The sequence below is a fragment of the Oncorhynchus tshawytscha genome, linkage group LG09 (assembly GCF_018296145.1).
Source record: "Oncorhynchus tshawytscha isolate Ot180627B linkage group LG09, Otsh_v2.0, whole genome shotgun sequence".
In the NCBI taxonomy this organism is placed as follows: domain Eukaryota; kingdom Metazoa; phylum Chordata; class Actinopteri; order Salmoniformes; family Salmonidae; genus Oncorhynchus; species Oncorhynchus tshawytscha.
Genome location: NC_056437.1, coordinates 56,079,763 through 56,106,594, shown reverse-complemented (window position 1 = coordinate 56,106,594; position 26,832 = coordinate 56,079,763). Strand labels below are relative to the sequence as shown.

Here is a 26,832-nt window from a genome sequence, read left to right as displayed (position 1 = left end):
CAGAATCGTCTTGGACAAATGATTGAATTAGCCAATGAGATAGAGAGCGAGAGAGATGGGAAGAGACAAAAATAAGAGCGAAAAGGCTAGGCCTTTCTTTCTTATTTTGTTACCCAGGAATGTAATCAGATTAGTGAACTTCTTATGGGTTAAATGACGCTGAGAAAGTAGTTTTGTAACCGGACTGTCAAAAAATAAAATAAAGCTCTGTTTGTGTAGCAATGTGTCCTTCTGACGGTTACAACCTCTAAGATGGAAGTGTGAAACATTGTTATGGTATTAAACACACTGTTCCTCTGTCCAGATCAAACTCTGACACATCATCTGCTCCTTTGGTCTTCTTCATTAGGTTACACTGCTAATACAGATCAATTTCAAGATAATCTAGTCAAGTTCTGTGTGGTACTTCAATATTGTGTGTTGTTGAGTGAGAAAGCGTGACCGCATGTGTGTTTTGTGCGTGCTTGTTGTATGTGCGTGCCTGTGTACTGTATTGTGTGTATGATGTGCGTGTAATTAGGTGTGTAATTGTGGTTCATCTTAATGAACGTCATTGTTTACTGCCCGTCTCTACGTGATGGCCACTCAGGAAGTGACCTTCGTTCGAGCCCCTTAGCCGCTGACTCAGGGTTTCTGTGATGCTTACTGCTGAACCAAGATAAAAGCGAAAAGTGAAGGGAATGACAAGAGCAGATCAGGGAGATATCTACTGGATCTGCTCCAGGGCTTTGTCCCTTTAACCCTCTCTTCTGCAGTGTCATCCTCAACACAATGACATTACCACATCATTAAGTCCACACTGCCTTTATCTCGACCTCACCGTTTTTCAAAGAGTTGAAAAAGACACGGGTGCATCAGAGTATTCCCTCACTAACTTTTAATTAAATAAATGGGATGCACCGGTGGCTTCGCTAAAAGAGGTTCTCGGTCTCAGTAGTCTCACTGCAATCGAAGAATGAGTACACCTGACTTGTGCTCACACAGCCTGTGCAGTGTGCAACCACTGCAGTGCTCCCTAAACATCCCCCTTCTAGACCATGTTTCCCCTGTGAAGAGAGTGTCTCGTCTCACAGTCTGACAAAGAGCGATGGTCAAGAGCAATCATTCCGTTCAATGTTTCTGGTTAATGGTCACAATAGGTTGTCCAGAGAATGGAAGTCCCCTCTTTTCCTGCAACAAAATTGAGTGGCTCAAGAGATCAAGGATAATAATCTTTCGCACCAGACTCATAGGCTCTCTTTTCTCAGCAGCACTGCTGTTGACAGCAACTACCTCTACACCAACACAAACATGACCTCCCGTTTGGTGCCCTTGCTATTCAGTGCCCCCAAAGAACCTGTAGACCAGGGGTAGGTAACTAGATTCAGCTGCTAGATGATTTTTGTCTAAGTAGATGGTCGGGGGGGCCGTAACATAATATAATCATTTGTACATTTGCAAATTGAGACATGATCTCGTCTCTTTTATTATTCGTGAGAATACTTAGCAACAGATTATTTTTTTTAACCAAAAACTGCTTCGGACTGTAGGGTCGCTAACCCTAAAATAATTGCTTGGCATACAATGGCCTATACAATTTCAATGTACATAATAGAGGGAGGAAGTTCACATGGCAGCCCCAATGTGAAATGACATACAGTGGTTGGCGTAAAATACACCTGGGCAGCAGACATTTACGCAGCATCATGCTGCACACAACCATTCTGTACACAGTGTGTTCTACGCAGTTCTACACAGCAACATTCTGGAGGCAGTGTGTTCTACACAGCACCATTCTGTACACAGTAGCTGTGTTTGAATACCCATACTAACATACTGTATAGTACATACTACATACTATTAGTTCATTTTAGTATAATGTAAACGAACGCTCTCCTTTCAGTTGAGAGTACTAGCGCTTCGCCTTTCTACCGGAAGGTGATGCTGTTGCTATGCAACTTCTTGCTAGCTTGTTAGCATAGCTAACAAGTTACTAGCTTGACATCTTACAACTTCATTAACAATGTCTTTTGAGAACGCACAAAGACTATACCACTTAGCTAAGCCAAGAATTACTTGAATAATCAAGTCAATAAACATTGGGTAGTTAGTTAGATAGCATATAGTTAATATACTGGCGAGTTCAATATATTAATAGCCAACCAACGTTAGGACGGTAGCTAGCTAACATACCGGCGGTACATACAAGCAACTGCTGTCATGATATGCTATGCGGTGCATAAGGCTAGCAAAGCTAACAAATTGTCAGACAGCATAACGTGTAACTTCATTTATTTGAAAAGTCAATACTTTATTACATTGCTTAACATTTTTTTTAAACATTTGTCATAATTAGTTGAAGCAATGAATTTGTATCTGCTCTCGTTGGACTTTGGCTGCATATTTTCCATATTTTCCATTTATTTCAAATCTGAAAATGTTGTTAAGCCACACTCATTTTCTGAAGAATTTCATTATAGGCCCCAAAAGGACGGATATATTGTCCACTGCTTGTATACTTAGTATTTGGGCAAATGTAGTAGGACATATGGCAACTTTTGGCATACTAACTATATCCATACTATGACTAATAATCATAGTACATACTCAATTTACATTACAAATAGTATGGTTAGTGGGTTAGCATGAGTATTCGAACACAACTAGTGTGTTCTGTGTTCTACACAGCACCATGCTGTACAGTGTCATGGTTCCACCTGTCACCAGAGGACGGCAGACACCCTCCTAGAGACATTAACGACACTCAGGTGTGTCCTATTTACTCATTATGATTTCCCTGTTGAAAAAGGTGTGTTTTCTGTTGTCCTTTGCTGAAGCTTTTGAATTGTTTACCTTATGCGGTTGTTTCCTGAGTGAGTTTGAGACTTAGTGTTTGTGGGTTTTTTCTTTTTCTAGTGTACTGTGATCCTGCGGCTACTGTTTATCAGTGAAGTATTATGTTTATCCTTAACCCCTGATTCCTCGTCTGGTCTTTAATCTGCACCTGGGTCTAACCTCACCACGTCACACACAGTGTGGTCTACACTGTGCACATTGTGAAACTATGAGACATGAGATGAATAAGGCACTAGAGGGACATTTACTGTTTGCAACTGATTGTAACGCTCTCAATTCCAGTGCAGTTAGACATAAACCTTCATGACTCATCTGAAACCCCCTCTTAAATTCTTTCTCAGAACAGGGACCTGGTCCTACTGCTTTTCAGTGACTAGGAAAACAGCTGTTCCGTAACAACAGATCTATTCATAGCTAATATACTGAGTCGCTCTGTCTTAATTTGGAATGTGGAACAGCATGCGTACCGAAGGTACGCTGGGCCTCAGTGTACATCGACAGCACCTCCGTGTAGCGCTAGAGCATTCAGCAGGGCAAGCAACCCATGTAAAAAACACCCCTTCTCTAGGTCTGCTCTCACACACCCCTGCTCTCTTATTTAAATCATCAAATGGAACGTCTGGACATACCGGAAAAAGTAGATCAGCCACATTAGACAATGGCCATGAACAGTGTCTCAACTATCTGTGGGATATGTCACACACACGATCTTCAGAGAAGATCACTCAGATGAAAAGCACAAGCCAAACATTTATACCTGACATTTATTTATATCCTATTCCCACTCCTCCGTGTGTGATCAAATTACAACTCTGCCGTCAAGTGGGAGATAGATTTTGTTCCTGGATAAGTGTCTAAACAAACTGCAGGTTAAAGATATATAAACCACAGAGTTATCATGGGAAATCATCCCTTCACAACGACACTATGAAAGACAGTTATTATGGCGTTGCCAAGTTATACTTGTAGGGATGGAGATAAACAAAGAAAATGTAGTAAAACAGCCATTCCAAGATCCCTCTAATACACATTGTTTCACAGTAATGTTGATTTCTGAAGCGTTGGCCTGTTGCTGTGAATATAAAAGACAGTCTCACTACTCCCCCTGGTGGGTGAATGCTGAAATCCCTGGCAAGGTTTGTGGGCGATGGTAGAGAAGTGCTGTGCTATTCGAGGTTGATTGGCACACACAGTCTGTTTAAAGCCATCTGTGATACATTCAGTTAAAAAAAGGAAGCGGTGCCAGACTGTGAGACAAAACTGATTGTCTGTCTTGTTTCGATGAACACAACGAGAATGCGGTCTACACTTCATACCCTTCTCACAGTCTCTCTGTTGGCATGTAAGTCCTGCCTGTCTTAATCTCTGTAAACCAGGAACCTCAGTCAGGTAAAATGAATCCATCCCAAAAAACTTGAAGGAAATGTCTAACGCACTCTTCTGTTTGTCCGAGACTGGCGCACTATTGAGGTCCCACTAACGTGTCCGCGATTGTGTTTCTGTTGCCTGCAGTGTGTGATGGCGTCATGGAGACAGTGGTTGGTGTTGCAGGTAGGACGGTATCTCTGACCTGCAGGTATGACACCGCTACCCTGGGTCTGACAGAGGTGTGCTGGGGGAGAGGAGCACAGCCGTCTCTCTTCGGCTGTGAGAACACAGTCATTGCTACTAATGGAGTAGAGGTAACCTACAGGAGGTCCTACAGACACAGGTTACCAGGGAAGCTTCAGAGTGGAGATGTTTCTCTCATTATCTACAACGCCGGAGAGGGAGACTCTGGGTTCTACCACTGCCGTGTGGCGCTATCTGGACTGTTCAACGACCTGACGCACACCGTTCATTTAATTGTTCGACAAGGTGAGAATATACAACTGTTATCATGAATACAAATGTTAAGGCTGGGAATTGTCAGGGACCTCACAATGATACACTACATGGCCATGGGTATGTGGACAACTGTTCGTCGAGCATCTCATTCCTAAATCATGGGCATTAATATGGAGCTGGTCCCCACTTTGCTGCTATAACTCTTCTTGGGAAGGCTTTCCACTAGATGTTGGAACATTGCTGTGGGGACTTGCTTACATTCAGCCATAAGAGCATTAGTGAGGTTGGGCACAGATGTTGGGCAATTAGGCCTGGCTCAGAGTTGGCGTTCCAATTCATCCCAAAGGTATTCAATGGGGTTGAGGTCAGGGCTCTGTGCAGGTCAGTCAAGTTCTTCCACAATTTGGCAAACCATTTCTGTATGGACCTCTCTTTGTGCACGGGGGCATTGTCATGCTGAAACAAGAAACGGCCTTCCCCAAACTGTTGCCTCAAAGATGGAAGCACCGAATTGTCTAAAATGTCATTGTATACTGTAGCATTCAGATTTCCCTTCACTGGATCTAAGGGGCCTAACAGAAACCATAAAAAAACAGTCCCAGACCATTATTCCTCCTCCACCAAACTTTACAGTTGGCACTATGCATTCAGGCAGGTAGCGTTCTCCTGGCATCCACCAAACCCAGATCGTCCGTCGGGCTGCCAGATGGTGAAGCGTGACTTATCACTCCAGAGACGTTTCCACTGCTCCAAAGTCCAATGGAATCAAGCTTTACACCACTCCAGCCGACGCTTGACATTGCGCATGGTGATCTTAGGCTTGTGTGTGGCTGCTCGGCCATGGAAACCCAATTCATGAAGCTCCCGACTAACAGCTATTGTGCTGATGTTGCTTCCAGTTGGAACTCAGGTGGTGAGTGATGCAAACGAGGACAGACAATTCAGCACTCAGCGGTGCCATTTGGGGAGGTTGTGCGGCCTACCACTTTGCGGCTGAGTCGTTGTTGCTCCTAGACGCTTCCATTCAAAATAACAGCACTCTAGCAGGGTATTAACTTGACAAACTGACTTGTCGGAAAGGTGGCATCCTATGACAGTGCCACGTTGAAAGTCACTGAGCTCTTAATTACAGGCCATTCTATTGCCAATGTTTGTCCATGGAGATTGCATGGTTGTGTGCTCGATTTTATACCCCTGTCAGCAATGAGTGTGGCTGAAGTAGCTGAATCCACTCATTTGAAGGGGTGACCACATACTTTTGACCATGTAGTGTATTTAGTTGCCAATATGATATGAATTCAGATTCTCACGATTCTATATGTATAATGATTTGTTACTGTGATTTTATTGAGATTTGATGTTGTAAACATATTGTTCAACACAGAGTGCATTTGGAAAGTATTCAGACCTCTTTTTTCCCACATTTTTTCCACATTTTGTTACGTTACAGCCTTATTCTAAAATGGATTAAATTGTTTTTTCCCCTCATCAATCTACACACAATACCCCATAATGACAAAGCCAACATTTTTTCAAATGTATTAAAAATAAAAAAGTATTCAGACCCTTTACTCAGTACTTTGTTGAAGCACCTTTGGCAGCGCTTACAGCCTCGATTCTTCTTGGATATGACGCTACAAGCGTGGCACACCTGTATTTGGTGAGTTGCTCCCATTTTTCTCTGCAGATCTTCTCAAGCTCTGTCAGGTTGGATGGGGAGCGTCGCTGCATAACTATTATCAGGTCTCTCCAGAGATGATCGATCGGGTTCAAGTCCGGGCTCGGGCTGGGCCACTCAAGGACATTCAGAGACTTGTACCAAAGCCACTCCTGCTTTGTCCTGGCTGGGTGCTTAGGGTCGTTGTCCTGTTGGAAGTTGAACCTTCGCCTCAGTCTGACGTCCAGAGCGCTCTGTAGCAGGTTTTCATCAAGGATCTCTCTGTGCTTTGGTCTGTTAATCTTTCCCTCGATCCTGACTAGTCTCCCAGTTCCTGCCACTGAAAAACATCCCCACAGCACGATGCTGCCACCACGATGCTTCACCGTAGGCATGGTGCAAGGTTTCCTCCAGATGTGCCGCTCAGCATTCAGGCCAAAGAGTTCAATCTTGGTTTCATCAGACCAGAGAATCTTGCAAGTTCTTTGAAGAGTATTGGTGGTTCCAAACTTCTTCCATTTAAGGCTGTGTAAGAGCTATTTGACCAAGAAGGAGAGTGATGGAGTGCTGCATCAGATGACCTGGCTGCCACAATCACCCAACCTTTTGTTATATAAAAAAAAATGTATTTCACCTTTATTTAACCAGGTAGGCCAGTTGAGAACAAGTTCCCATTTACAACTGCGACCTGGCCAAGATAAAGCAAAGCAGTGCGACAAAAACAACAACACATAGTTACACATAAACAAACATACAGTCAATAACACAATAGAACAATCTATGTACAGTGTGTGCAAATGTAGAACAGTAGTGTGGTAAGACAATAAATAGGCCATAGAGGCGAAATAATTACAATTTAGCATTAACACTGGGGTGATAGATGTGCAGATGATGATGTGCAAGTAGAGATACTGGGGAGCAAAAGAGCAAGAAGATAAATAACAGTATGGGGATGAGGTAGTTCGGTGTGCTATTTACAGATGGGATGTGTACAGGTACAGTGATCGGTAAGCTGCTCTGACAGCTGATGCTTAAAGTTAGAGAGGGAGATGTAAGACTCCAGCTTCAGTGATTTTTGCAATTTGTTCCAGTCATTGGCAGTAGAGAACTGGAAGGAAAGGCGGCTAAAGTAAATGTTGGATTTGGGGATGACCAGTGAAATATACCTGCTGGAGCTTGTGCTATTGGTGGGTGTTGCTATGGTGACCAGTGAGCTGAGATAAGGCGGGGCTTTACCTAGCAAAAATGTGTAGATGACCTGGAGCCAGTGGGTTTGGCGACTAATATGTAGTGAGGGCCAGCCAACGAGAGCATACAGGTAGTATATGTATATATATGGTGGGTAGTATATGGGGCTTTGGTGACAAAATGGATGGCACTGTGATAGACTACACCCAGTTTGCTTAGTAGAGTGTTGGAGGCTATTTTGTAAATGACATTGCCGAAATCAAGGATCGGTAGAATAAACCATCAGTTTTACGATGGTATGTTTAACAGCATGAGGGAAGGAGGCTTTGTTGCAAAATAGGAAGCTGATTCTAGATCTAATTTTGGATTAGAGATGCTTAATGTGAGTCTGGAAGGAGAGTTGACAATCTAACCAGACAACTTGGTATTTGTAGTTTTTGTCCACAAATTCTAAGTCCAGAACCGTCCAGCGTAGTGATGCTAGTCGGGCGGGTGGGTGTGGGCAACAATCGGTTGAAGAGCATGCATTTAAAAAAATAAACTTGGTAAATATATATAACCATATACATACACACATGCATACATATACACATATATACATACACACACCTATATAGACATACATACTTTTTTTTAGAATATACCTTTATTATTCCCCGCAAAACCTACCACCCCTCCCCCAATTGGAGAAACTAATAAACAATAAGACAGGCTTCTACCTTCAGTTTATACATATTATACACATTTTACAGACACAATCTATTTTATAATAGTTATATTACCAAAATAAATGATCTAATGACTCTGCCTGCTCACAGCAGAATCTGCAGAGTTGGGAAGATTGTATCCCCCATATATATAACACTCTATTGGCTGCAAGAATTTTGTATAATAATTTAAATTGAAAAATTCGAAGTTTTGAATCCGGCGTTGTTTTGCGTATCAATTCATAAACCATGTGCCATGGAATGGGTACATTGAAAATCTCTTCTCCAAATATTTTGCAATTTATATGGCACAGCTGTCAGTTTTTTGGTCCTTAAATGAAATTGGTATAAGTTTTTATTTATCATACTTGTCTTTAACCATTTATGTTCTTTAATACAGGGCCGACATTAATACAGGGCCGACATTAATACAGGGCCGACATTAATACAGGGCCGACATTAATACAGGGCTGACAAAATGGAAGAAGCAAGTAGAAGGGGAAAAAGTAAGGAACTTTCCCAGGTGCAATCTGAATAATGTGAAAAAGGCCCTTCTTGAACATAGGATGAGACATTCTTACCAATTTACTAGAGAACCAGTTTGGATTTAAGTATAACTTTTGTATGACTGATGCCTTTAGTGAGAGGTCTAATGCTTTAATATTTAATCATTTCTGCCCTCCGAATTCATATTCGTTTTATAAACAGACAAAGTTAAAAGGGCCTATCTTGCCGTTCCAAATAAAATAGAATATTTTTTGTTCATATAATTTAAAAAGCAGGTCATTAGGTGTAGGCAAAACCATAAGCAAATAGGTAAACTGTGATATGACTAAATAGTTAATCAGGGTGATTTTTCCACAAATAGATGGTAGCAAGATCTTATCTAGTTTTGCTAACTTATATAAATATTATTGGAGTGAGATCATTTCTTTCTTTTGGGATTCGTATACCGAGTATGTCCACATCTCCGTCAGACCATTTAATTGGTAAACGACATGGTAATGTAAAATTATAACTGGCTATACTTATTCCACCACTTACCATAATGATACACAACTTTCAATTCTATTTATCAAATATATGTTTGTAAATGTACCATTAAAAAGTAACATGATGATTGAGCGTCTATATAGCTGTACCATGATATTTGCATTGCTACTAAGTAAACCTCCAATTGGTCCCAACTATTCCACCCTCTAAAAGCCCTCCTCATCCCGAGTTGGGTTGTCATCCCAATGCCCGGCAGACCACCCTCGACCACCCGTATCCCATAGCCCTGAAGAGACTGGGATCCATCCTTCGAAAAGAGCACACCGTGCCATTTACAGAACAGCAGTAGATCAACTGCCAAATCTATTTCCAACACCCTTACCTCGATTTGTATTATACATAGCCATCAATATATATATATATATATATAAGAATCCAGTTTCTTATTTTACATAATTAGCTATTAATATTTGTAGTAATGTAGGCAATTTATGAAAAGGATTTTACCTCACCAGTCTCGCCATTATCAAAATTACATTATTACAAGCAATTATTATATTAGCAAACAATTGTTGTTAGTCATCTTCTATTGTCCCTAACATCTTTTACTCCTTTGCAACAGTTGTGGGATACACACATACACCCACACACACGCTCATACACACTCAACCCTTTCCCCCCACACAACCATAGGCTCACATTCTCAACAGTTGCACCATCCCAGAGCCCAACTCAAGAAAGGTCTTGATTTACAAATGCATTTACAGTTGCAGCCGTTATGAGAAGATGAGGGAGGTCAAATGTACACCTTTTCCCTGAAACACCCACAACACGGTCCCCCATATTGACCATATTCCCAAGCATCTCCATGCAGTCAGACTTTTGATATTGTGCCTCTAGGGCCACAATAATATACCCCCTCTCTGAATGTCCGAGTGTGACCCCCTCCCCATGGGTTACTGCAGCTAGTGTTGCCAGCACTGCCACTGCCTGGGTGGGGGCACCCCACCGGAATCCCCACCGGCTAGGTACAAGGTCGTCAAGGTTCTCATTAGCAGCTTTGAGAATGTCCTTGTATAGTATGCTCTCCCTTTAGGGGGCTTTGACTTTGCAGAACCAACCCTGCCAAGCAGGCTCAGAATGTTGAGGGGGCAGTGCTGCACTAGGTCTCTGACCGCATTCTGGCTGCATACAGACCGCTTACAGCAGGCCCATAAAACAGTTAGGAGGCCCATAAAACAGTTAGGGACTTCTCCTTAGTATCTGGGTCATTCAGGTTGGTGTCCAGTGTATAGGGTTGTGGACCGTAGGATCATAAATAAATTAATAAAATATAATTTATTTGAAAAATGTTGTTCCCCATGATAGGACAATAAATAAATAAGATGTATAATTCATTATAAAAAGGTTATCCAGCATCTGAACAACATTGAAAGCTCTCTCACACCCCTGCTCACAGCAGTACATTGGTTCTGGGATATGCAACCATTTCAGACACTGCTAGGACATCAGGGTTTGGGGAGTGTACTAAAGCAGTGAATAAAACAAACTTAGGGAGGAGGCTTCTAATGTTAACATGCATGAAACCAAGGCATTTACGGTTACAGAAGTCAACAAATGAGAGCGCCTGGGGATTGGAAGTGGTGCTGGGGGCTGCAGGGCCTGAGTTAACCTCTACATCACCAGAGGAAGAGAGAAGAAGTAGGATAAGGGTATGGCTAAGGGCTATAAGAACTAGTCGTCTAGTGCGTTCAGAACAGAGAGTAAAAGGAGCAGATTTCTGGGCACGGAAGAATAGATTCAAGGCATAACGTACAGTATGGTAGGATGTGAGTACAGTGGAGGTAAACCTAGGCATTGAGTGACGAAGATAGAGGTTTTGACTCTAGAGGCACCAGTTATGCCAGGTGAGGTCACTGCATGTGTGGGGTTGTAACATAAGGGCTATCTAAGGCATATTGGACAGGGCTAGGGGCTGTACAATGAGATAAGACAATAATCACAAACCAAACAGCAATAGACAAGGCATATTGACATTAGGGAGAGGCATGTGTAGACGAGTGATCATAGGGTCCAAAGAGTTGCACAAGATGAGTCAGGGAGGCAATTCCGTAGTCGCTGCTACACTAGAGGAGCTGGAGACACGGCGATTCAGACAGCTAGCAGGCCGGGGCTAGCAGATGGGCAACGTTGCAACGGAAGAGCCTGTTGAAACCACCTCGGACGGTTATGTCGGCAGACCAGTCGTGATAGATCTGCGGGGCGCCGTGTCGGCAGTAAAGGGTCCAGGCCTCTTGTATGTAGCCCAATAATTGGCTGGTGGACCTCTTTGGCTAGTCGGGAGATGGGCCTAGCTCCAGGCTAACTGGTGCTTGCTTTGGGACAGAGATGTTAGCCAGGAGTAGCCACTCGGATAGCAGCTAGCTAGCTGTGATTATACAGTGTAAAGGTTCATAGCTTGCGGTAGGAATCAAGAGATGTGGTAGAGAAAAAGCAGTCCGATATGCTCTGGGTTGATATCGCGCTGTGCAGACTGGCAGGAATTGACCTGGTTGAGGCTGGCTGATGTCCGAGTTAACGGTGAGGACCGCTAGCAGTGGCTAACTGACTACTAGCTAGCAGCTAGTTTGCTGGCTTGCTTCTGATCAGGGTTCCGGTTCTAAAGTATAAAAATAGCAGATCTGTACCACATTGGGTGAGGTGGGTTGCAGGAGAGTATATTCAGTTCGTAGAAGGAAAGTGAGATTAAAGTATATACATAAGAAATTAAAATATATACGAAGAAAACTATATAAACACGTTACAGGATGGGACAAGACAAATACACGTCTGACTGCTACGCCATCTTGGTGTAGATACACACGTCTGACTGCTACGCCATCTTGGTGTAGATACACATGTCTGACTGCTATGCCATCTCTGTTCCTCTGGTGATGTAGAAGTTAACCCATGCCCTGCAGCCCCCTTCGACCTCAACCCAATTGAGATGGTTTGGGATGAGTTGGACTGCAGAGTAAAGGATAAGCAGCCAACAAGTGCTCAGCATATGTGGGAACTCTTTCAAGATTGTTGGAAAAGCATTCCAGGTGAAGCTGGTTGAGAGAATGCCAAGAGTGTGCAAGCTGTCATCAAGGCAAAGGGTGGCTACTTTGAAGAATCTCAAATATAAAATATATTTAGATTTGTTTATCACTTTTTTGGTTACTACATTATTCCATATCCATTCTATTTCATAGTTTTGATGTCTTCACTATTATTCCGCAATGTAGAAATTTGTCAAAATAAAGAAAAATCCTTGAATGAGTAGGTGTGTCCAAACTTTTGACTGGTACTGTAACAACAATATACCGATATGTAGCTGTATGGATTTTCCTCCCCATCACAAATAGTGTGGCTTCTGTTTCATTGACGCATAAATCATGAATGATTATTCTGTTGCAATAAGGGCCATCGCAACTACGCAAAATGTACACTTTTTCCAGAAACAACAAGACTATAAAAACCATAGTTATAATTTTGAAACCGTCTGCAATATCACCTTATTTAATGTGTTTTTAAATAGAAATCAATGTTGTTTTCTACTCCTGTAGCACCAACTGTCATCCCAACTGTCGCACCAACTGTCATCCCAACAGTACCAGCCCAACTCCTGCCCATCACAGACACATCTGGGTCCTCTGTTATACCAGAAAATAACAGACAATGTATGTTTTGTCTCTCACTGTCTTTAACGTAACCTTGTGTTTCTCCTTATACTTTGAAGTTCCTTCAATGTGTTAGGCTATATGTTTGTAAACAAAAGAATATCCCATAAAATCTATGCTTTCATTTCTAGCACCTTTTGTCACAACTGCCCCAGCAGTGTTGTGTTTTTAAACAGAAATATATGTTGTTGTTGTTTTTTACTCCTTTAGCACCTCTCATCCCAACTGTCATCCCAACTATTGTCCCAACTGCGACAGAAGAACAACCACTGCCCATCACAGAAACATCTGGGTCCCCTTTCACACCAGAGAAGAGCAGAGAAGGTATCTGATATCAACACCAACACTGAATATGTTTGATAAACCTGTATTGCACATAAAGATAGATCAGAAAAAGTAATAGATACTACAGTTAGTCAAGGTTTGAGATGTCGGCATTTTTTTTCTTACTAGGTGAGCAAGGTCCCGATATCCTTTATGACTGCACTACAGGCCCAATAATAGGTCTTGTCAAGGGAATTAAGGTACAGTGCTACTGGATATGAAGCAAATTATATCCAAAATGTCCATAAGCTACATACAACCAGAATATTGTACATAAAAACCTAAATGCCTTATGAGCTGTAATGTAGCAAAACGCAAATCTTATGCAAATACTTCAACATTTCTGTTTCAACTTTGTCTTCAATCACTGTGCCTGAAGCAAAACTATGACTGTAACCCACAGCAGAAAATGGCATCTCCATCTCTGGATAGCTACATAGGACACACTGTCCGAGTGGGAGCAATCGCCTTCATCCCTGGTCTGATCCTAGCAGTTCTTCTTCGTGAGTGGTGGAGCAGTCACAGCAATTACATTTCTTTCATCAATGATGACATGAATATAATACTTTTCTTGTTCTATCAGGGCATTAGCTTAATCAATGTGTTGCAACGGTCTGTTCTTGATCCTATTGTACCAATTCTTTGTTCAGGGGCAAATCATGTTCGAGAAGAATTGAGCTGCTTAAAACAGTTTGCCTCTCAAAGTGGATGTGAAAGTGGTGACTCCCGTTATTTCTGCATAGTGTGCATTAAAAGTCTGTCTGGCCCCTCCCCCCTGCATCTAGGTCTGAGACGGTCCAGAAATAGCCGAGTCAGAGGAGAACCTGCCAGTTCCCCCAGTGTCAGCAGCAGGAACCCTAGAGCGGAAATACCCCTCAGTCACCATGATACAGATGCCTGGATCTATGATGCTCCTACAGAAGTGTAGACTCATCAAAATACACTATATTGTGTACTATTTCACTCAATAATTCATTAAGTATTGAGAGAACTAAAACAATTTAGCGTATGCACACTCAGGTCTTCAGTTTTTCAACACGTTGTGACATTGCCAATGTAGGACCACTCATAAGAGGTTACTAACACTGAGTTGCACCCCCACCCCCACCCCACCTACTATTATACCCTGTTTAAAGGCACTTACATTTTTTGTCTTGCCCATTCACCCTCTGAATGACACACATACATAATCCATGTTTCAAGGCTTAAAAATTATCTTTCAACCTGTCTCCTCCCCTGCATATACACTGATTGAAGTGGACAAGTGACATCAATTAGGGATTATTGCTTTCAGCTCAATTCACCTGGTCAGTCTATGTTATGGAAAGAGCAGGAATTGTTTATGTTTTGTACACTCTAGCTATGTTATCGAGCCATGTTTTTCTTGTGATGAGGTGTAATGAAAAGATAAATAAATACCATTTAAGAGAAAGTTTGTTCCTTTGAGTCTTGATTCTGCACTTACATAACATTAAATGCAACCTTCAACAGAATTGACATGAACAAATGATTTTGGTTTTAATATATTTTCAATTAAGAACTTTATGAACTTTCCAAAAACCTGTGCAGTTCTGTGTGTTATATTATTTGGATGATGTGTGGCCTTCAAAAAAAAATAACCACAATGACCATCTCTGCCTTTCTGAGTGCAACGGAAACATCTGAAAGCAGATGTCAAGTAGATGAAGTCATGTGCTCAGGAGATTCGACTTTATTGAAGAGAAAGAGTTCAGATGACTGTGTATATATGCAGTTGGTGTTTGAATGGCGAAGGGTGAAGTGATATGACCGTATCATGGAGACTCCCTGTGTTTTAGGCTGGTTTCTCCTCTGTCTACTTTCAGGTAAGTGATGCACGATGGTCCCATCTATTTTAGGCTGGTTATTTACTTGATAATAAGTGAATTCATAATTTACAATTGAAAGTATCTCTGTCCTCCTCTCCCTCCCCCTTTTCCAGTCAGTGAATGCATTGACCCTAAAGTCATTGGTATTGAGGGCCAGAATGTCACTCTGCCATGTAAATATAACACCATAAAGCAAGGTGTATTAGCCATATGCTGGGGGAGAGGAGCCATACCGAACTCTGGTTGTAACAAGGAAATCATCTCATCTGATGGCACTAAAGTGACATGGAGATCTTCGGTTAGATATAATTTATTCGGGGTGCTGAAGACAGGGGATGTCTCTCTCACAATCCTCAATGTCACTGAAAAAGACTCTGGACAATACGGCTGTCGTGTGCATGTTTACGGATTGTGGAATGATGAGAAATATCATGTCAACTTGAACATTGAGAAAGGTAAGAAATGCACAACATGCTATGATATACAGTAAGTTGATGCTTTTACAGGTGATCATTGTCAGCATAATGAGTGACATCATGATTTCTTAGCATCTATACTTTTCAAGCTGAGCAGTTAGTATTTTATTGCTTTCTGATTTCAGCAAATAAGAAATCCCACTGTGTGATCTGGTACTGTACCGAGATGTCGTTTTAACTGAATCCGTGATGTTAACAGGAGCAGATGACAGGTCAGCCTGTGATCCTGGTGTCCATTCTACTGGTTCTGACAGGGGTGGTGATTGTGTCTGTACTTGTCGTCTTGAGTAAGTACACACATCTCTACATTTGCCTGCATAATAAGTACTAATTCTCATGAATATATCCCTAATGGTGTTGACAGTGTTACAAGAAGCAATAGTTTGCTATTTAAGTTTTTCTGAATACTCTAACACAGTCTTTGTTAACGTAATTACAGAAAGGCGATGGAAAACAATTGCTACGGTAGTCCAAATGTAAGTATGCTAATCATGACTGTATTTCTTCCAACTGACAAGAGTAGATGAAATACCACAATATGCCAATAGAATAACTGAGTCAAAGTGCAATGTCCCTCCATGAGACATGTCTGCCTAATTAGCAAAAACATTATGGCAACTGACCTGAGGTAATACTGAAACTTTGACTAATGAGACCCAAGAACACAACACTCTGAGGAAGTGAAACAACCGGGCTTCTTCTGAACACTCATGTGAACATCTTGTGAGCCATTGCCACTCTTGTCTGTGTCGTTAAGAAATATGACTTGAGAGGACCTAACTGGCCAGTAGGTCATTGCTTTTAGAATCTAATACACATTACAAATACAGTATTCTCCAGGCTGTGTCACGACCGGCCGTGATTGGGAGTCCCATAGTGCGGCGCACAATTGGCCCAGCGTCGTCCGGGTTAGGGATTGCCCGGGGTAGGCCGTCATTGTAAATATGAATTTGTTCTTAAGTTATTAACTGACTTGCCTAGTTAAATATAAGTTAAATAAAAATAAAAAAATAAATAAAAAATGCTCAATAGTCGCAATGCAGAGCAAAATAAGTATTTTAAATCAATACAAACTTTATTTGCTATGTCAGCTTGTACACTAAAACTCCAAAACTTTTCTCAGCATTAATTCATCTGGATTGGTGAAATCACTAGAGTGGAACTAATATGCAATATAATGCAGTCAATAAAAGCATGCATGTCTCCCTTGGCTGTGTATTTACTGTTCTTTCCTTTATCAGACCAGAGCACTCTGGCAGCTCAGTCCTGTACAGCAACTCAGAGTCCAGCTTGGGTGTGCATACTCGAGAGATGGCGGTGGAGAACGTCTATCAAATAGATGACAACGAGAGAGACGACTAGGAGGAGTGCCCCCGACAAAGCATGGACACATCACCACAGTCATGCTGTTAACACGCGGTAGCTCTGTGTTTACAGGGCTGAGTCTGAATTTATAGGCTAATGATTCAACCGGACAAGACAAGCTATTATAAAATCAGATGCTTTTTGGTGATAAATTAGTCCAACTTTACTTGATTTGTATATTTTAAATGTTTGTTTGAAAGGAAAAGCTCACTAATATGGCTATCGATGTGTATTCAGCACTAACAGTGTAGGTTTCAATTACAATGACTGTATTTTCTTGATGTAGTAAGCCATTGTTGCGCCTAGACCCTTCCACGTCAAAATAACAGCACTTACAGTTTATCGGGGCAACTCTAGCAGGGCAAGAAATTTGACAAACTGACTTGTTGGAAAAGTGGCATCCTCTGACTGTGCAACGTTAAAAATCTCTGAGCTCTTAATTACGGGCCATTCTACTGCCATTGTTTTGTCTATGGAGATTGCATGGCTGTGTGCTCAATTTTATGCACCTGTCAGCAACGAGTGTGGCTGAAGTAGCTGAATCAACTCATTTGAAGGGGTGTCCGGATATTTTTGGCCATGTGGTGTACATAGGTGCCGATCAAATCAAATTGTATTTGTCACATACACATGGTTAGCGAGTGCAGCAAAATGCTTGTGCTTCTAGTTCCGACTGTGTGGAAATATCTAACACGTAATCTAACAATTCCACAAAACTACCTAATACACACAAATCTAAGTAAAGGAATTGGATAAGAATATATACATATCAATATATGGATGAGCAATGACAGAACGGCATAGGCAAGCTGCAATAAATTGTATAAAATACAGTATATACATATGAGATGAGATATGCAAGATATGTAAACATTATTCAAGTGGCATTATTAAAGTGACTAGTGATCCGTTTATAAAAGTGCCCAATGATTTCAAGTCTGTATGTAGGCAGCAGCCTCTCTGTGTTAGTGATGGCTGTTTAACAGTCTGATGGCCTTGAGATAGAGGCGGTTTTTCAGTCTCTCGGTCTCAGCTTTGATGCACCTGTACTGACCTCGCCTTCTGGATGGTAGCAGGGTGAACAGGCAGTGGCTCGGGTGGTTGTTGACCTTGATGATCTTTTTGGCCTTCCTGTGACATCGGTTGCTGTAGGTGTCCTGGAGGGCAGGTAGTTTGCCCCCGGTGATGCGTTGTGCAGACCTCACTACCCTCTGGAGAGACATATGGTTGTGGGCGGAGCAGTTGCCGTACCAGGCGGTGATACAGCCCAACAGGATGCTATCGATTGTGCATCTGTAAAAGTTTGTGAGTGTTTTAGGTGACAAGACAAATTTCTTCAGCCTGAGGTTGAAGAGGCGCTGTTGCACCTTCTTCACCACAATGTGTGGGTGAACCATTTCAGTTTGTCCGTGATGTGTACTCCGAGGGACTTAAAACTTTCCACCTTCTCCACTGCTGTCCCGTCGATGTGGATAGGGGGCTGATCTCTCTGCTGTTTCCTGAAGTTCACGATCATCTCCTTTGTTTTCTTGACTTTGAGTGAGAGGTTGTTTTCCTGACACCACACTCTAAGTGCCCTCATCAATATGTATTCTCAGGATTCTATATGGGTTCATTCTTGTTTCATCAGACCAGAGAATCTTGTTTCTCATGGTCTGTTAGTCCTTTACGTGCCTTTTGGCAATCTCCAAGCGGGCTGTCATGTGCTTTTTACTGAGAAGTAGCTTCTGTCTGGCCACTCTACCATAAAGGCCTGATTGGTGCAGTGTTGCATAGATGATTGTCCTTCTGGAAGGTTCTCCCATCTCCACAGAGGAACTCTGGAGCTCTGCCAGATTGACCATAGGTTTCTTGGTCACCTCCCTGACCAAGAATAATACTGAGCCCCTCTCCCCCAATTGCTCAGTTTGGCCAGGCGGCCAGGTCTAGGAAGAGTCTTGGTGGTTCCAAACTTCTTCCATTTAAGAATGATGGAGGCCAATGTTTTCTTGGGGCCCTTCAATGCTGCAGAAATGTTTTGGTACCCTTCCCCAGATCTGTGCCTCAATTTCGAGTCTCATAGCAAAGGGTCTGAATAATTATGTAAATTAGGTCATTATGTTTTTTTACTTTTAATACATTTAAAAAAATGTCTCAACCTGTTTTCGCTTTGTCTTTATGGTGTTTTGTGTGTAGATTGATGTAACGTAAAATAATATGGAAAAAGTGAAGGGGTCTGAATACTTTTCGTATGCACTGTATGTCTGCTGCAGAGGGACAAGAGAGAGCCAGCCATGAGAAAACAAGTTTTGATCAGTCATGGAAATAAAAGTGATGAACACGCTATGAAGGAAACATACTGGAGTTTTCGTGCAGTTACAGCCAACTAGCACAAAAACAATATTGCAATATTGTCAAAATGATAAGGCACAATATAGCATCGAAAATGATATACCGATATGTAGCTGTATTGATTTTCCTCCTGATTTGTGGCTTCTGTTTCATTGACGCATGAATCATGAATGATTATTCTGTTGCAACAAGGGCCATCGCTACTATGCAAAATGTGCGCTTTTTCCAGAAACAACAAGTCTATAAAAAACAAAGTTTTAATTTTGAAACCGTCTGTAATATCTACTTATTTAGTGTGTTTTTAAAGAGAAATCAATGTTGTTGTTTTTACTCCTGTAGCAACTGTCATCCCAACTGTCATCCCAACTGCACCAGCACAACTACTGCCCATCCACAGACACACCTTTTGTCTGTCACTGTCTTTAACGTAACCTCGTGTGTCTCCTTATAGGTTGAGGTTTCCTTCAATGTGTTAGGCTATATGTTTGTAAACAAAGAAATATCCCATAAAATCTATGCTTTCATTTCTAGCACCTTTTGTCACAACTGCCCCAGCAGTGTTGTGTTTTTAAACAGAAATGTATGTTGTTGTTTAAATAAATAAAAACTCCTTTAGCACCTGTCATCCCAACTATTGTCCCAAACGTGACAGAACAACCACTGACCATCACAGAAACATCTGGGTCCCCTCTAGCATAGGCATACTCAGTTCTTCAACACGCTGTGACGTAGCTAATATAGAACCACTCATAAAGTTACTAATACTGAGCTTTTTGTCTTGCCCATTCACCCTCTTAATGCAACACATACACAATCCATGTCTCAATTGTCTCAAGGCTTAAAAATCCTCCTTTAACCTGTCTCCTCCCCTTCATCTAGACTGATTGATGTGAATTTAACACGTGACATCAATAAAGGATCATAGCTTTCACCTGGATTCCCCTGGTCAGTATATGTCATGGAAAGAGCAGGTGTTTTTAATGTTTTGTATACTCAGTGTGTGCTATCTAGCTATAGTTTCTTGTGATAAGGTGTAAATTAAAATAAGAATAAATACCACTGAAGAGAACGTTTGTTCCCTGGAGTCTTGATTCTACAGTACACTACAGAACATGAAATACAACCTCCCACAGAATTGACATGAACAAATGGTTTTGGTTTTAATTTCTTTTCAATTAAGAACTTTGTGAACTTTCTAAAATCCTGTGCAGTTCCGTGTGTTATATAATATGGAAATTGAAACCTACAAAAAAATAACCACAATGACCATCTCTGCCTCTCTGAGTGCAACGGAAACATCTGAAAGCAGATGTCAAGATGAAGTCATGTGCTCAGGAGGGTCGACTTTGTCAAGAGAGAGAGATGACTGTGTATATATGACTATGACTGTTCAGATGACTGTGTATATATGCAGTTGGTGTTTGAATGGCAAAGGGTGAAGTGATATGACCCTATCATGGAGACTCCCTGTGCTTTAGGCTGGTTTCTCCTCTGTCTACTTTCAGGTAAGTGATGCACGATGGTCCCATCTCTTTTTGTTCAAGAAGGTTTACGAAAATATTTACCAAATAGACTAAAGTACAAAATAATTAAAAGTAACACAATATTGTTATGTTATTGTGAGGTCTACACTTGTTGTATTCGGCGCAAGTGACAAATAAAGTTTGATTTGATTTGATTTTTAGGCTGGTTATTTACTTGATAATAAGTGAATTCATAATTTACAATTGAAAGTATCTCTGTCCTCCTCTCCCTCCCTCTTTTCCAGTCAGTGAATGCATTGACCCTAAAGTCATTGGTATTGAGGGCCAGAATGTCACTCTGCCATGTAAATATAACACCATAAAGCAAGGTGTATTAGCCATATGCTGGGGGAGAGGAGCCATACCGAACTCTGGTTGTAACAAGGAAATCATCTCATCTGATGGCACTAAAGTGACATGGAGATCTTCGGTTAGATATCATTTATTCGGGGTGCTGAAGACAGGGGATGTCTCTCTCACAATCCTCAATGTCACTGAAAAAGACTCTGGACAATACGGCTGTCGTGTGCATGTTTACGGATTGTGGAATGATGAGAAATATCATGTCAACTTGAACATTGAGAAAGGTAAGAAATGCACAACATGCTATGATATACAGTAACTTGATGCTTTACAGGTGATCATTGTCATTCTAATGAGTGATATTGTCACGACTTCCGCCGGAGTCGGTCCCTCTCCTTGTTCGAGCAGCGTTCGACGTCACCGGCCTTCTAGCCACCACCGATCCACTTTTTATTTGCTTTGTCTTTGTTTTTTACACACCTGTTTTCAATTCCCTCATTACATGTTCATTATTTAACCCTCTGGTTTCCCCCATGTTTCTGTGCGTGTTTGTTTTATTGTAAGGCTGTATCTGACGGCTGGAATTTTATTGCCGGGTTTTGTTATTACGCCCGTTTATTTCCTGGTACCGGTATTTTCCAGCACCATAGTATTGTGTTTATACTGGTGTTTTCTTGAATTAAATACATTGTCCACGCATCTCGGCTCTCCTGCGCCTGACTCCTTTCACCAGTTACCCACAGCCTTGACATATATTATGATTTCTTAGCATCTATATTTTTCAAGCTGAGCAGTTAGTACTGTATTGCTTTCTGATTTCAGCACCTGTCTCGACAACATCTCAGGCACCGGCTAATGTGACCATAACTCAACAGACCATGGACAACCACACACACTGTATGGAACACAGCGCACAGAATAACATCAGTCCATCAAAATCATACTTTTATATCGTTTTTAGTGCAACATTATTCTTACATCTGAAAATACAACCTGTCAATTCCTCACTGTGTAGGTCATGTGACCACAAATTCCATAGAGTATTCAGACACTTCCACGCCACTTTACAGCGAATCAATTTTGGTATGCATAGTTCCACACTGCAAATTCTGGCAAATAAGAAATGCCACTGTGTGATCTGGTACTGTACCGAGATGTCGTTTTAACTGAATCCGTGATGTTAACAGGAGCAGATGACAGGTCAGCCTGTGATCCTGGTGTCCATTCTACTGGTTCTGACAGGGGTGGTGATTGTGTCTGTACTTGTCGTCTTGAGTAAGTACACACATCTCTACATTTGCCTGCATAATAAGTACTAATTCTCATGAATATATCCCTAATGGTGTTGACAGTGTTACAAGAAGCAATAGTTTGCTATTTAAGTTTTTCTGAATACTCTAACACAGTCTTTGTTAACGTAAATACAGAAAGGCGATGGAAAACAATTGCTACGGTAGTCCAAATGTAAGTATGCTAACCATGCCTGTATTTCTTCCAACTGACAAGAGTAGATGAAATACCACAATATGCCAATAGAATAACTGAGTCAAAGTGCAATGTCCCTCCATGAGACATGTCTGCCTAATTATCAAAAACATTATGGCAACTGACCTGAGGTAATACTGAAACTTTGACTAATGAGACCCAAGAACACAACACTCTGAGGAAGTGAAACAACCGGGCTTCTTCTGAACACTCATGTGAACATCTTGTGAGCCATTGCCACTCTTGTCTGTGTCGTTAAGAAATATGACTTGAGAGGACCTAACTGGCCAGTAGGTCATTGCTTTTAGAATCTAATACACATTACAAATACAGTATTCTCCAGGCTGTGTCACGACCGGCCGTGATTGGGAGTCCCATAGTGCGGCGCACAATTGGCCCAGCATCGTCCGGGTTAGGCTTTGGCAGGGGTAGGCCGTCATTGTAAATAAGAATTTGTTCTTAACTGACTTGTCTAGTTAAATAAAGGTAAAATATTTTTGGGGAAATGCTCCATAGTCACAATGCAGAGCAAAATAAGTATCTTAAATCAATACAAACTTTATTTGCTATGTCAGCTTGTACACTAAAACTCCAAAACTTTCCTCAGCATTAATTCATCTGGATTGGTGAAATCACTAGAGTGGAACTAAGCAAAATATAATGCAGTCAATAAAAGCATCCATGTCTCCCTTGGCTGTGTATTTACTGTTCTTTCCTTTATCAGACCAGAGCACTCTGGCAGCTCAGTCCTGTACAGCAACTCAGAGTCCAGCTTGAGTGTGCATACTCGAGAGATGGCGGTGGAGAACGTCTATCAAATAGATGACAACGAGAGAGACGACTAGGAGGAGTGCCCCCGACAAAGCATGGACACATCACCACAGTCATGCTGTTAACACGCGGTAGCTCTGTGTTTACAGGGCTGTGTCTGAATTTATAGGCTAATGATTCAACCGGACAAGACAAGCTACTATAAAATCAGATGCTTTTTGGTGATAAATGAGTAAAACTTTACTTGATTTGTATATTTTAAATGTTTGTTTGAAAGGAAAAGCTCACTAATATGGCTATCGATGTGTATTCAGCACTAACAGTGTAGGTTTCAATTACAATGACTGTATTTTCTTGATGTAGTAAGCCGTTGTTGCGCCTAGACCCTTCCAGTCAAAATAACAGCACTTACAGTTTATCGGGGCAACTCTAGCAGGGCAGAAATTTGACAAACTGACTTGTTGGAAAAGTGGCATCCTGTGACTGTGCAACGTTAAAAATCTCTGAGCTCTTAATTACGGGCCTTTCTACTGCCATTGTTTTGTCTATGGAGATTGCATGGCTGTGTGCTCAATTTTATGCACCTGTCAGCAACGAGTGTGGCTGAAGTAGCTGAATCAACTCATTTGAAGGGGTGTCCGGATATTTTTGGCCATGTGGTGTACATAGGTGCCGATCAAATCAAATCAAATTGTATTTGTCACATACACATGGTTAGCGAGTGCAGCAAAATGCTTGTGCTTCTAGTTCCGACAGTGTGGAAATATCTAACACGTAATCTAACAATTCCACAAAACTACCTAATACACACAAATCTAAGTAAAGAAATTGGATAAGAATATATACATATCAATATATGGATGAGCAATGACAGAACGGCATAGGCAAGCTGCAATAAATTGTATAAAATACAGTATATACATATGAGATGAGATATGCAAGATATGTAAACATTATTCAAGTGGCATTATTATAGTGACTAGTGATCCGTTTATAAAAGTGCCCAATGATTTCAAGTCTGTATGTAGGCAGCAGCCTCTCTGTGTTAGTGATGGCTGTTTAACAGTCTGATGGCCTTGAGATAGAAGCTGTTTTTCAGTCTCTCGGTCTCAGTTTTGATGCACCTGTACTGACCTCGCCTTCTGGATGGTAAGCAGGGTGAACAGGCAGTGGCTCGGGTGGTTGTTGACCTTGATGATCTTTTTGGCCTTCCTGTGACATCGGTTGCTGTAGGTGTCCTGGAGGGCAGGTAGTTTGCCCCCGGTGATGCGTTGTGCAGACCTCACTACCCTCTGAGAGACATATGGTTGTGGGCGGAGCAGTTGCCGTACCAGGCGGTGATACAGCCCAACAGGATGCTATCGATTGTGCATCTGTAAAAGTTTGTGAGTGTTTTAGGTGACAAGACAAATTTCTTCAGCCTGAGGTTGAAGAGGCGCTGTTGCACCTTCTTCACCACAATGTGTGGGTGAACCATTTCAGTTTGTCCGTGATGTGTACTCCGAGGGACTTAAAACTTTCCACCTTCTCCACTGCTGTCCCGTCGATGTGGATAGGGGCTGATCTCTCTGCTGTTTCCTGAACTTCACAATCATCTCCTTTGTTTTCTTGACTTTGAGTGAGAGGTTGTTTTCCTGACACCACACTCTAAGTGCCCTCATCAATATGTATTCTCAGGATTCTATATGGGTTCATTCTTGTTTCATCAGACCAGAGAATCTTGTTTCTCATGGTCTGTTAGTCCTTTACGTGCCTTTTGGCAATCTCCAAGCGGGCTGTCATGTGCTTTTTACTGAGAAGTAGCTTCTGTCTGGCCACTCTACCATAAAGGCCTGATTGGTGCAGTGTTGCATAGATGATTGTCCTTCTGGAAGGTTCTCCCATCTCCACAGAGGAACTCTGGAGCTCTGCCAGATTGACCATAGGTTTCTTGGTCACCTCCCTGACCAAGAATAATACTGAGCCCCTCTCCCCCGATTGCTCAGTTTGGCCAGGCGGCCAGGTCTAGGAAGAGTCTTGGTGGTTCCAAACTTCTTCCATTTAAGAATGATGGAGGCCAATGTTTTCTTGGGGCCCTTCAATGCTGCAGAAATGTTTTGGTACCCTTCCCCAGATCTGTGCCTCAATTTCGAGTCTCATAGCAAAGGGTCTGAATAATTATGTAAATTAGGTCATTATGTTTTTTTACTTTTAATACATTTAAAAAAATGTCTCAACCTGTTTTCGCTTTGTCTTTATGGTGTTTTGTGTGTAGATTGATGTAACGTAAAAGAATATGGAAAAAGTGAAGGGGTCTGAATACTTTTCGTATGCACTGTATGTCTGCTGCAGAGGGACAAGAGAGAGCCAGCCATGAGAAAACAAGTTTTGATCAGTCATGGAAATAAAAGTGATGAACACGCTATGAAGGAAACATACTGGAGTTTTCGTGCAGTTACAACCAACTAGCACAAAAACAATATTGCAATATTGTCAAAATGATAAGGCACAATATAGCATCGAAAATGATATACCGATATGTAGCTGTATTGATTTTCCTCCTGATTTGTGGCTTCTGTTTCATTGACGCATGAATCATGAATGATTATTCTGTTGCAACAAGGGCCATCGCTACTATGCAAAATGTGCGCTTTTTCCAGAAACAACAAGTCTATAAAAAACAAAGTTTTAATTTTGAAACCGTCTGTAATATCACCTTATTTAGTGTGTTTTTAAAGAGAAATCAATGTTGTTGTTTTTACTCCTGTAGCAACTGTCATCCCAACTGTCATCCCAACTGCACCAGCACAACTACTGCCCATCCACAGACACACCTTTTGTCTGTCACTGTCTTTAACGTAACCTCGTGTGTCTCCTTATAGGTTGAGGTTTCCTTCAATGTGTTAGGCTATATGTTTGTAAACAAAGAAATATCCCATAAAATCTATGCTTTCATTTCTAGCACCTTTTGTCACAACTGCCCCAGCAGTGTTGTGTTTTTAAACAGAAATGTATGTTGTTGTTTAAATAAATAAAAACTCCTTTAGCACCTGTCATCCCAACTATTGTCCCAAACGCGACAGAACAACCACTGACCATCACAGAAACATCTGGGTCCCCTCTAGCATAGGCATACTCAGTTCTTCAACACGCTGTGACGTAGCTAATATAGGACCACTCATAAGGTTACTAATACTGAGCTTTTTGTCTTGCCCATTCACCCTCTTAATGCAACACATACACAATCCATGTCTCAATTGTCTCAAGGCTTAAAAATCCTCCTTTAACCTGTCTCCTCCCCTTCATCTAGACTGATTGATGTGAATTTAACACGTGACATCAATAAAGGATCATAGCTTTCACCTGGATTCCCCTGGTCAGTATATGTCATGGAAAGAGCAGGTGTTTTTAATGTTTTGTATACTCAGTGTGTGCTATCTAGCTATAGTTTCTTGTGATAAGGTGTAAATTAAAATAAGAATAAATACCACTGAAGAGAACGTTTGTTCCCTGGAGT

General features: G+C 41.5%; 3 protein-coding genes across 9 annotated transcripts; all 3 read left to right on the top strand.

Moving 5' to 3' along the window:
- Nucleotides 1-4,053: 4,053 nt before the first annotated feature.
- havcr2 (hepatitis A virus cellular receptor 2) lies at nt 4,054-14,661 on the top strand. Of its 3 annotated transcripts, none has more exons than XM_024432605.2 (7): nt 4,054-4,177; nt 4,348-4,692; nt 12,798-12,911; nt 13,122-13,235; nt 13,365-13,435; nt 13,642-13,738; nt 14,021-14,661. In XM_024432605.2, exons 1-7 carry the CDS (start codon nt 4,117-4,119, stop codon nt 14,161-14,163), a joined length of 945 nt encoding a protein of 314 aa, XP_024288373.1. In that variant the 5' UTR covers nt 4,054-4,116; the 3' UTR covers nt 14,164-14,661. The 3 variants fall into 3 exon arrangements, with proteins under 3 accessions (XP_024288373.1, XP_024288372.1, XP_024288374.1); XM_024432604.2 differs by having other exon boundaries at nt 13,639-13,738; XM_024432606.2 differs by having other exon boundaries at nt 4,065-4,224; nt 13,639-13,738.
- Nucleotides 14,662-14,936: 275 nt separating this feature from the next.
- On the top strand, nt 14,937-24,040 carry LOC112258312 (T-cell immunoglobulin and mucin domain-containing protein 4-like). Of its 4 annotated transcripts, XR_006084111.1 has the most exons (6): nt 14,946-15,079; nt 15,196-15,537; nt 15,758-15,845; nt 15,998-16,034; nt 16,800-17,517; nt 24,006-24,040. XR_006084111.1 is itself a non-coding variant. In XM_042327098.1 (5 exons), the coding sequence occupies exons 1-5, from the start codon at nt 15,031-15,033 to the stop codon at nt 19,678-19,680; spliced, it is 603 nt and encodes a 200-aa protein (XP_042183032.1). In that variant the 5' UTR covers nt 14,944-15,030; the 3' UTR covers nt 19,681-20,323. The 4 variants fall into 4 exon arrangements, 3 of the variants coding, with proteins under 3 accessions (XP_042183033.1, XP_042183032.1, XP_042183031.1); XM_042327098.1 differs by lacking the exons at nt 16,800-17,517; nt 24,006-24,040 and adding an exon at nt 19,594-20,323 and having other exon boundaries at nt 14,944-15,079; XM_042327097.1 differs by lacking the exon at nt 24,006-24,040 and having other exon boundaries at nt 16,800-17,640.
- Nucleotides 20,617-26,815, top strand: LOC121847175 (T-cell immunoglobulin and mucin domain-containing protein 4-like). Of its 2 annotated transcripts, none has more exons than XM_042327096.1 (7): nt 20,617-20,759; nt 21,023-21,364; nt 21,903-21,977; nt 22,096-22,163; nt 22,268-22,355; nt 22,508-22,544; nt 26,086-26,815. In XM_042327096.1, the coding sequence occupies exons 1-7, from the start codon at nt 20,711-20,713 to the stop codon at nt 26,195-26,197; spliced, it is 771 nt and encodes a 256-aa protein (XP_042183030.1). In that variant the 5' UTR covers nt 20,617-20,710; the 3' UTR covers nt 26,198-26,815. The 2 variants fall into 2 exon arrangements, with proteins under 2 accessions (XP_042183030.1, XP_042183029.1); XM_042327095.1 differs by lacking the exon at nt 26,086-26,815 and adding an exon at nt 23,290-24,131.
- Nucleotides 26,816-26,832: the final 17 nt, after the last annotated feature.